General features: G+C 42.0%; 1 protein-coding gene across 9 annotated transcripts in view; it reads right to left on the bottom strand.

Moving 5' to 3' along the window:
- Positions 1-832: 832 nt before the first annotated feature.
- Positions 833-11,426, bottom strand: part of LOC114462533 (dnaJ homolog subfamily A member 3, mitochondrial-like) — a 33,075-nt gene continuing 22,481 nt past the window's right edge. For 2 of the 9 annotated variants that reach the window (XM_028445456.1, XM_028445494.1), the window contains exons 11-12: positions 9,838-9,960; positions 8,236-9,759 (exon numbers count right to left, since the gene is read on the bottom strand). In XM_028445456.1, the coding sequence (XP_028301257.1) occupies positions 9,851-9,960 (110 nt within the window). In that variant the 3' untranslated portion in view covers positions 8,236-9,759; positions 9,838-9,850. Of the gene's footprint in view, positions 1,672-3,262; positions 3,298-7,185; positions 7,418-8,235; positions 9,760-9,837; positions 9,961-11,426 lie in introns of those variants that run through there. The other 7 variants (XM_028445441.1, XM_028445486.1, XR_003673966.1 and 4 more) reach the window with 6 other exon arrangements.

Genomic DNA, 11,426 nt, shown 5'->3' with positions numbered 1-11,426 from the left:
TGCGGACGTGTCGGCTTGGGAAAGCCAGCCCGCAAGCAGAGTGGAAAACCAATCCGGCCCACCCAAGCTATCTTTATTCATGGCATCGCGTAGCCTGGAAATGTTTTTGACTGCCTCTGCTATGATCTGACTGTCTGCGGTGTTGTCCGGGATGAAGCTGCAACAAGATGCACCTACCATTGCGCAAACGCCTCCTTTGGCCGCGGTCTGTAGGTCTAGAACCATTCTATTTTGCAGGACCATTAAACGTATATTCGTGATCTCCCCCGAGAGGCCAGTAAGGGCCAAAAATGACGCGTTAACGAAGGACTTAAACCTGTAGTCTAAGGTTTCGACGCGCAGCAGTGTTTTGCCCACACCCGCCCAGGGAAACAGCGAATAAGTAACTTTCTGGCTTGTCGTCCACAGTTTATGTTCGGGGGGAACGTCCGTGCCCCAGATTGCGTCGTGTGGATCAAAACCCAAAGGAGTGTGTGACTCGCGTTTACGTCGTGACGAAAGGGGAATAGTTGAGACTACGTATGTGTGATCAGTCACATGCACGGGTGCACACACACCATCCCAGTTGGGGGAAAGGTGTGTATACAGTCTGTAACCGCATAGCCAAAACCCATTTGCTAAATTGAACGTGCCATTAGTCCCGGGTGTATGAACGTGGGCACGTGTGCGAATTATGTGCGGTGTCGCATTCAGGACCATGGTATAATTGCAATTGTGACCGGGAATCTGGCCTAGTTTGCGAGTTCCGTTTCTGGCGAAACAGAAGGGAAAAAGTGTGGATCGCGTGTAATCTACATACATAGCGGAAGATGTCATCGCGTAATATAGTCAGTTTTTTTTACTGGCTGTTTAGAACAACGGTTGGGGTCCCCCATGCCGAAGTTAGAGTAAGACAAATAACAAAAGGAGTCGGAAGCATCCATTGGTATCGCGGTTAAGCGGGGGGGTGTTGATGACGCAGGCATGTAAGAACAAACATAACAGTTGGATAGGCCCCTACTTTTAGCTTGATAGTGTGCGTATCGGTACCAGGTGTTCGTGAAAAACGGATGAGTAACATTGGTCGCAGCTAAAGTGTCGTGCAGGACGATGTCGTTTATCCAACGTTTATTTCTGCTAGCATTAGTAACCCTGTAAAAGGAAACATTCACATTAGGAACAACACTTGCATTCATTGGTTCAAGTCCAGTGTCCTCGATTGCCCCCTTGGAGGCCAGGAGCCAGAGGAGTACTGGAATTGCGGACAGGACCATCGCGCCAATCGATGGCCAGAACACGAGTGACATGAAAAGACAGAATGGTGGCATGATTTCAGCCTGCTCCTGGGGCATAAACAGAGGGGCTCGTGACCTCTTCAATCACAGCGAGAAAGGCTTGTGACCTCTTTACTCCCACGATGTCCTCAAGGTTGGATTTCAAAAGCTTCAACAGACCATATGCCCCGTTAGAAAGGTCAGCTTGTGACCCCCCGAGGTCTTTTCCTTTGCCCTTTCGTTTGCAACTTTCAAAGCAAACGAAAGCTCATCAAAGCACTGCTCCCGATCCAGAAGAGAGGAAACGCTCCTTACTGCGGTTCCTTGATCAGTGGTGATGTTGTACTTCCTCCGTTGGACCAGTCGCCCACGTGGCTCGCTCTGCGACCTTCACAGCCGTGTGTGTCGTCAGTTGAACCTGAAAAGGGCCGATTCACCTTAGGTCAGTCCACCCTTTTCGTCCCGGGTTGTAGATGATCACGAAGTCATTAGGCCGAATATCGTGTAGATGATCAGTTGTTGTCTGGCAACCTCTCTTGGGATCGGTTGGTACCTGCACAGAAGAAAAGAGGGGGGGGGGGGGGGAACAAAACAAAACAAAACAAAATAAAATAAAATAAAATAAAATAAAATAAAATAAAATAAAATAAAATAAAATAAAATAAAAAGTTTAAAGAGTAGGGGTGTTAGGGTTAGTTAACTAACTAAATCAATAGTTAGTGTGGCTCTGGTGCTCAGTTATAGCTTCCAGGAAGGCAGAGACAGGTCAGAGGTCAGGATCTGAGAGCTTTTCAGATCCTAAAAGGTGCTGCTGCACAATCACACAATGGTTAGGTGTGGGTTAGTGAGCTTTTAGCCATGCCTAGCTCAATGTTATCTGTAGCCCATTCACACGTGAGCGGGAAAATATGAGGCTGAAAGAAAAGCAGGAAGTATTAATTCGATTCTCCTTTCCTGGAGCAAGGAGAAGCATAGCAAGTCGGACGGAGAAGTGTGACTACATGTCTTCTCAAGATGAATACATACAATTGGGAGACATGGAGATGTGAGAAAGCTAAATAAGTTTAACCAAATAAATAAATAATGTTATTTATTTATTTAAATTGTTTGTTTCATTTTTCTTTGCTATCTCTTATTTGTGAAGGAGAAATCTTATTCTATCCTTTATTTATTCTGAATAATGTTAACACTCTACACCTAATTACATAGCCCAATTCTTTTATAGAGCTGAATTTGTCAGTTCATTTATTTCATTATTTTCCCTCATAATTATTATTTGAGATGTAATTTACTTAATTTTGAAGGTAAATTGGTGGCAAAAGTGTCTCTCATTCTGTGTCTGAACCAGAGTTAAGCAAGATTATTGGCCCTTTAAGGTTAGACAGGATTAAAGTTAAGTTGAGTCAAACAATCATATTGTCTTTTGCCGTGTATTTATCCCATTCGTAGGAGTGACAAGCCATAGCACGGTTTGGAGAGCTTCCTTAAATGCTTGGAAGTTACTTAACATTAAACTATCTCTTATATCAATCAATTATCAAGAATTTCAGGAGGACCCTTTTTAAATCTCAGGCGACCCAGATTGGGCCACCAACCCAATGTTGAGAACCCTTAATTTTACTCTTAAAAGTGTCTAAACCCAGTGAAGGTGTTTTATGGTCTTGCACGCTAAGTGCTGGTGGAACAAGAAGAAAATGGTTGGAGGGTTTTGAGGTTATATTTTCCAATGATAAAATATAAATCAAAAATCAGAGGGACGTTGGCCCTCTCCCTTCCCTTTTTTTTTTTTTTTTTTTTTACATAAGAATACATTTGGATTCTTAAAACCAAATGATAAATATCATTGAAAAATCACTTATCTGATCATTTTGGATGTGTCTCCGTTTTCCTCTCTCTTGTGTCCGCCTGCCTTTGTGCCCTCCAGCCTCCTCGACCTCCTCCTCCTCAGCCATAAAGGTCAAAGCCAGGGTCAACTGTACGCTCCCTTTGGAAATTTGAAGATCTGTCCCCACTTTCGCAGTTGGATTGGAAGTCTCTGTAGTCTCTGGAATAGATATTATGTTAGAACATTCACAATATGTCATACTGTCACGTGTCTATTTCAATCTATTTCCCCTTTGCTTCCCAGTCATAGTTATGGACAATACTTCCCTTTAATTCTCATCCTTCATCATAAGAGCAGTGACCAGGCATGACGGCTGAAGGAGGTAGGATCGGAGTCGAAAAGGCGGTGGCATTTTCTGTTAGGAAACACTCAGAAACAGAAAGAGAGGAAAACATTAAGACCTAAATGAATAATTTAAAATATCCCTTTTCTTTAGTTGGATTTGATTTGTCTCCTTCGAGTATACAGCCAGCGACCTGTATATTGGAAAAAACAACACAATAACAACAACTAAGACGAAGACATAGACAAGTGCACACAACAACGAGTATACACATAAAACAACAAAAACATGGACACTGAACATGAACAGTAAGGTCAGTCAAGGTCAAAGCCAGTCATTCCACTGAAAGTGGTATTATATATTAAAAATGTCGTTTGGTGTTTTTTTAAACACCCAGAAAAATAACCTTTAAAACCTGGTAAACTTTTTAGAAGGCCCAAGGCCTAAAACCATAATTATTTTAACAAGCAGCAGTGTTTTCTGAACACCCCACTACATAATTGGCAAAAACAGGGAGAAGATCTAGTGCATCAAAACCCAGGAGGAAAGGAAGGTGAAACAGAGGAACATGTGTATTCAAACAGCCATTCATCGGTCAGTCACTCAATGACACGTCCACGGCACATTCGCACTCACAACGCGGTTCTCTCAGGGATACGTAACGTGTCATCATTCAGTCATTCATGCACCGCACACGTTCATGCCTCAATTTTCCCGTCCATGCATTCACAAGGTTTTGCTGCATAGTGTCTAAGTAGAATATAGGCCTCATCTAACCCACCAGCGGCGATAGCCAGCCCACCTCCTCTCTCGGGGTCAATGAGCTCTTATTGTCCCCCTTGCTTGGCAACCTTTTACCGTTAATTAATTGTTTTTCACTGGTATCATCTGATTAATAAGAGGTACGCTCCTTTTTACTTCCGCCTTGGCGGAGTCTACACTTAGATTATTGCCCATGGTAGTACTGACAGTCTGCTTATCTGCTGATCAGGCAGAAATGGCACGGCCGTGCACTTAATAACAAAACTCAACTCTCTCCCTCAACTCTCAACCTCCGACTTTGTAAATATAAAGCTGGGGAGAATTATGGGGGGGGGAACTCTCAACCTCCGACTTTGTAAATATAAAGCTGGGGAGAATTATGGGGGGGGGAACTCAACTCTCAACCTCCGGCTTTGTAAATATAAAGCTGGGGAGAATTATAAACACCACCAACGCAGACTGTCAGGACTTTATTGGGCACCTCTAAGATTATTCAACATTGAACGGAGCACGCAACCTCTAATAACCCTCACTCTAAGGGAACGTAGAAATTTGTTCAGAACGGTATTCGGTTACCAAGCTGCACATTAAACCAGGACTTCTTGTTTGAAAAGTAATTGCCTATGTACTCATAGCAACTAATGGGACAGTTTTCTCAGGAAAAATTTGGTACCCCCCCTGCTGTCCAGTGGCTTCGGGCCGGTAAGACAGTCCGACGCGGTAAGGAGGAGGCACGCAAAATGAAAACGATGAATGTTGAACTACACTGTCTGTCGCAAGCAGCTTCAAAAGGGTAAGGTACAGATTGTTTACGAGGGTATCGGTCAAAAATGTCAAAATGTAAACTTGGTTGAGGCTGCAGTCCTCAATCTCTGTCTCAATTTTCCTGAAATTGAGTAAAAACAAAAGAGTAAAAGAATAATCGTTCAGAAATAACAAAGGAGAAAAAACATGTGAGCTCAAAAAAATCATGGCCAATAAAAGAATAAAAAATTAAAACTTCAGTTCCAAAAGCTGAGGCAACAGAGGGCTCTTTCTTCAACGAATGTAACCATATCTTGCATTGTGGGGGGGGGGCCTCCCCTCAACAAGAAAATAAAAGGAAAGAAAAGCAAACAAAAACAAACCTATCAGTAACACTATTTTCTTCCTTTTTGTTTGTTTTTTCCTCATAAAGGCAAAAGCAGTGTAAATAAATGAGCAACATAATGAATAAAAGCAAAGGTAAATGATGGGCACACATGGTCTCATGTGGCAAACAGAAGGGTTCTGTGTGAAGTTATGGTGGTCCTGTGTTTCAGCTCATAGTTATGAACGTGAGTGTGTGACTGTATGTCTGGTCTGTCATGAGAGAATAAATGAAAACAAAATAATCTAGTGCACAGTCAGAAAATAGAGGGGTTAGTATTGTCCTATCGAAGGAGAAGCTTGTTGGCTATTTGCTAGTTGTCCCCCCCATGCCAAAGTTCAAGGCTAAAGTGATATAGCACTACCACCAAAGGCTGTGGTGGACTTCTTATGGCTTGGCATCCTCGTGGCTTTTGGAACAGTGTCTTTTTTGGTGACGATGTTCCAGCAGACGTGTGATCAGTCTGCAGTTGCTGCCCATCATTCAGGCAGTAATCGTGGCGTTTAACCCGCAACTCATTGGTGGGGGAGTGTCCAACCAACTCCGATGCCCACAGGTTCTCAGTCTTTGATGATGGGGCAGGATGTGTTAATCCCAACATTGGCATGCGGCCCATTCCATAGACGATGAAGAGTTGACTTGGGACTGAGCGAGTTATTTCGTTGCAGCATTGCTTTGCTGAATGGGAGAGTTGAGTCCTTTGATAGTCGATTTCCTTCTGAAGCTTGGTCCTTTGTATGATGTTGACATTTCATTAGCATAAGGGTTGGAGGTGATTTCATTCATTAAGAGCTTTCATTGAAGATGTTGTTTCTTCAGGGACAACCGCAAAGCCAACAGAAACTAACAATAAAATAATAAAAAATGATAATGATAACAGTAATATTAAAATAAAATGAAATGAAATACTGTATTAATCTGTGTGTGTGTTTGTGTTTGTTGCTCATAGTCATTTTAGAGTGAACCCCAGATATATCAAACATGAAATCAAATAAAATTCAAAATAAAAATAGTGTCTGTTGTAATGGCTTAGCACTATTCTGTAGGCCAATGGGGGCGCTACCTCTCTCTCTCTCTGTGTGTGTCTCCCTCTCTGTGTGTGTGGGTGTGGCTCTCTCTCTCTCTCTGTGTGTGTGTGTGTGTGTGCCCCGTGCCACACGTCCGTTCAGCTGAGAGAAAGAAAACCAAAAAAAAAAACCCAAAGCGCACAGAAACACAGCAGCCGACTCTCGTCCAAAATGAAAGCATTAAAGCCAAACAACCAAAGGGAGAAATCTGATTCCATTCACGTTTAAACAAAAAAAAATAAAAACAAAGATAAAAAAGAAGTTAAACTCACCGAAAGCATGATCTGAGTTCACATCATACCAAGATTGTATATGCGGATGCATATATTATTTGTTTATTGGATTGTTCATCCCATTATTAGTGTTTTACTCCCTGTAGTCTTCACTACAGTTTAGGTTAGGGTTGGGGTTTTAATCTTTTTTGATATCGGTACAGAGGTGAACTCAGTACATGGCACCGGGGCGTTTTGGAAACTTTGGTTGCCTGTCTATCCTATGGTCAGGACCTCACAGGCTGTCCGTGGAGGTGCCTGAACAAAAATATCCGAGCCCGAAGAAAAATATAGGGAACTTATAGTATTAAAAAGCAAAGAACTTCAACCATTTGAGCCCTTTCTCATGGCAGTTTCTTTCACTGCGTCAAAACACAGAACAGCTGAAGGAGAAGAGAACCTCCAGAATGATGAAAACCAATACAGTGCTCGACTGGTTGCCTTTCTATCAACACAGAGCGAATATACATATGTAAATTAAAATGTATATATATATATATATATATATATATATATATATAAAGGCAGCTTTACCTTGATAGTCCGAATTGGTGTTTGATGATATCAACCGATGGTTCGTGATCCAGTCTCTGTCCGAGGGGCAGACCACCGTGGGGCAGCCTTGGGGTTTTAAGTGTGTCCACTCTCCAGTGCTAGTCGGATGGATCCTGTTCGTTGACGCCAATTTGTCACGGCAAATTTGCAGTTGACCTCATTTGGAGACATGATTGAGTCTCTGGTTGAGTGATGGAGTCCAGGCGAGGCACTGATGATTTTATAAAAAAAGGTTTATTATAAAACTAAGTAAAAAGAGTACAAAGATGGACAAAATTAGTGACCGCCCGGGCGGACGTCCGATGATCAAGTGTCACACAGTTCTAACTCAACACGTATATTTCCCCTCAGTCCCCCTCCCTCCTCCCCCCAGGAGATAAAGAGGACAGGGTGGAGGTGATAGGAGAGAGTGGGAAGAGACAGTTTCTTCTTTGGGTCCAAACAACCAGTTCTGGTATCTGCTGGTTGTCATGGGAGTGGAGGTGTGTGCGTTTATGTGTTTCTGTGTGTGAATGGATGTGTATGGGGTGTGTATGTGTGACTATGTGAGTGTGTGTAAGCATGTGAGTGCGTACACAGAGGGTGCCTGTGCGTCTCGACCTTGTGAGATTTCAGTATTATGAGAAGATATCATGTGCTTTTGAAGAGGCGGCCTGACCCAGAGTGAAAAGCAAAGTTGAAGACATGAAAAATAACACAATGGAAAGTTACAACCCAAGGTTTAAGGATTAAAATATATGAGTAAATATATTATTAAGCATAACTAATAATTTTGCCATAACAACATGTAACTGTGTCCCATCCCGCTGCTCTTTCAGAAGGTAAACTCTCTGTCCCATTTCACAATGTATTTACACTAGTTTTTTGTTTTTTTCACCAAAACGTTTTCATTCATTAATCTCTTTTCTGAGTTGTTTCCAGGTTTGTTGCCGCTGTCGGCAATAATCACGCGAGAACTGCCACTCAGACCATTTCAGGTGGTAGTTCTCGCGAGGCTCATGACAGCGTTCAGTTCAGTAAGGCATCTTTCAACTATTACATTAAAATATGGGATATTTACGGGAAAATACTAATATGGGAAGATGGCGGGAAAGAGGGGCAAAATACGGGAGTTTCTCAGCTAAAACAGGATACTTGACAGGTATGTACTAGAGCCCGGATGTCTGCAGAGCCGGAGGCTTGAGGTCTGGGACCCATTGGTTAAGGACCATGATGCATCATCGAGAGGTCTTTTAATTACAGTGTTTAAATGGCCTAAATTTTTTTTTTGATTAATTTCACCATCACCACTCAAAAATTATATATTTAATAATATATTTTTAATCATTCTTGAAAACAGATTGAGTAAATTAGCAGATATGATCATGCAATCAACATTCAGTTATTACCCTTACACATACCTCTAAAACTATGCCAAATATGTGTTATGTCCAAATATTATCTATGCAAGCTGCTCTCTGCTTTATTTCACACTGCCATGTAGAAAAGAAAAAATACCACATACACAATTTTTCTTTTCTTTTTATTGTAAACACATCAACCAATATAGCAGATAATTAACCACAACAAGTGGCTTTGATAATCACACACACACAAATAAAAAGTCTACTCTCTCAGGCCATGGATGGGAAGTCCATCTTTAGTCAATCTTCTTTATCACCCAACTAATGGGGTTTGTGTTTTATTTTTGTGCTGCTGTTTTGAGTCTTCAGGTAACAAATACCTTGTTGCATATTCTGCAAACTTCAATAAAACCATATTGCTATTGAACTCTGACTCTTTGCCCTTTTTGTTATTGCACATCATGTTTTAACATTTTGTATTTGCTCCCATTTAAACACTGAACCTACAATCTGCAATATATTTATGATAGTTAAATCAAGTTAGATTTACATGCCAAATATGAGTACCAAGTTCATTATTAAATTGTGTTAAATAAACATAATTCCATTGAGTAATGTCACCATTAAGAAATCAATTTAGAGTTGCAGTTGAAAATCAGCTACCCTGAAAGTGACTCAATGAATCAGTTTAACCTTACGGAATAATTTATTACGTTGGTTCAAAAATGGGTTGAATCAACATGATTCTTTTAAAGAGTCATAATACAACTGAAATATTTTGGTTTGATAAGCAATAGTTAAGTGAGAGGGAGGTGAGAAAATTGGCAGTTTAGCACACTTTGATTGTCTAGACATAAAAATTAATTTAAATTAAAAATTAAAACATTTTCATTGATAGGAATATTTTTTTTATCAAACTAAGGGGATCTGACAAAAGACGAATCATTTGTTACACTGTTACATAATTTTCCTCTCAAGAATCATTCCAACCAAGTTTCCTTTGTGGTCATTAAGATGTTTAGATAGGTAGGTAGGTAGATGTGCGTAGGTGTGTGTGTGACGTGCCATGCGTGAATAGAATAAGCACAGAGGTATGGCCGCACTACAAGTGCAACTGTCATCTCCTTTCTGTAGAGTGCCACTGTGTTGACCTCTTGCTCAATCTACTAAGCTCAGTCAGGAAGATAATTTTTTATTTCCAGTTGTGTACCTGAAATAGGAGGACAGATATTTAAACAATGTTCAGTCTGCAATTGTACTAATAAATTAATCCATTCAGAGCATTCACCTGCATTAGAGTTTCAGGTAAATATTTTCTTTAGTTTTGTAAAGAAACTCTCCTCTTGTTTATCCTCTGCTGTCTTTGCACTGCTGGACTTGGTGTCAAATCCTGAGGTTCTGCTGCTTCCTGCTGGATGAATACAAGTATTTTATCAAGTGAAAATAAAGATGCTGACCAAAAGGCTCAAAAGAGGCAAAGGTCTCAAAGGCTATCTTCCTCCACATGATTTTAACCTCTGTTTCAGAAATCAGAAATGTTTTTAATGGCCATGTACAGTTTTAAGGACAGTACAAGGAATTTGTCTTGGTAGTTGGTGCACAAAACAAACAACAAAAATAAAAAAACAAACAACCCAGCAACAATAATAATAATAATGATAAATATAAAGGATGAGGGATACATAAAGGATAGATAGAGAATAAAGGATATATATATATATATATACAGGTATATATATATATATATATATATATATATAAATACAGTGCAGCAGATAATGTCATCATGGAGGTGGTGATCGGGTGGAGGGGGGGGGGGGGGGGGGGGTTCAGTGGGTGACTTCAGGTGTGTTCATGTGGATGGTGGCAGAGGGAAAGAAGCTGTTTTTGTGTCTGGAGGTTCTGGTCCTGATGGACCGAAACCTCCTTCCAGAAGGGAGAGATTGAAACAGTTTATGACCGGGGTGGGAGGGGTCGGCCACAATCTTTCCTGCATGCCTCAAAATCCTGGAGGCGTACAGGTCGTGGAGGGAGCGCAGATTGCAGCCGATGACCTTCTCTGCAGAGTGGATGATGCGCTGCAGTCTGGCCTTGTCCTTGGCCGTAGCTGCAGCGTACCAGATGGTGATGGAGGAGCAGAGGATGGACTGGATGATGGAGCTGTAGAAGTTCACCATCATCTTTGTTGGCAGACTGAACTTCTTCAGCTGCCGCAGGAAGTACATCCTCTGCTGAGCTTTTTTGATAAGAGAGCTGATGTTCAGCTCCCACTTGAGGTCCTGAGTGATGATGGTCCCCAGGAAGCAGAAGTACTCCACAGAGCTCACTGTAGAGTCTCCCAGGGTGAGGGGGGTGAGGGGGGCTGGGTTCTTCCTGAAGTCTGCTATCATCTCCACTGTCTTTAAAGCGTTGAGCTCCAGGTTGTTCTGGCTGCACCAGGACACCAGCCGGTCTGTCTCCCACCTGTAGTCAGACTCGTCTCCATCAGAGATGAGACCGATGATGGTCGTGTCGTCTGCAAACTTCAGGAGTTTGACCGACTGGTGAGAGGAGGTGCAGCTGTTGGTGTACAGGGAGAAGAGCAGAGGAGAAAGAACACAGCCCTGAGGAGATCCAGTGCTGATGGTCCGGGGAGCAGAGATGGTTTTTCCCAGCTTCACGTGCTGCTTCCTGTCAGACAGGAAGTCTGTGATCCACTTGCAGGTGGAGTCTGGCACGTTCAGCTGGGAAAGCTTGTCCTGAAGGAGAGCTGGGATTATAGTGTTGAAAGCAGAGCTGAAGTCCACAAACAGGATCCTGGCGTAGGAGCCTGGGGAGTCCAGGTGCTGGAGGATGACGTGGAGAGCCAGGTTTACAGCATCGTCTACAGACCTGTTG

Source organism: Gouania willdenowi, chromosome 1 (assembly GCF_900634775.1).
Source record: "Gouania willdenowi chromosome 1, fGouWil2.1, whole genome shotgun sequence".
NCBI classification, from domain to species: Eukaryota; Metazoa; Chordata; class Actinopteri; order Blenniiformes; family Gobiesocidae; genus Gouania; species Gouania willdenowi.
The sequence above is the reverse complement of the archived record's forward strand: the minus strand, read 5'-3'. Positions and strand labels throughout refer to the sequence as shown.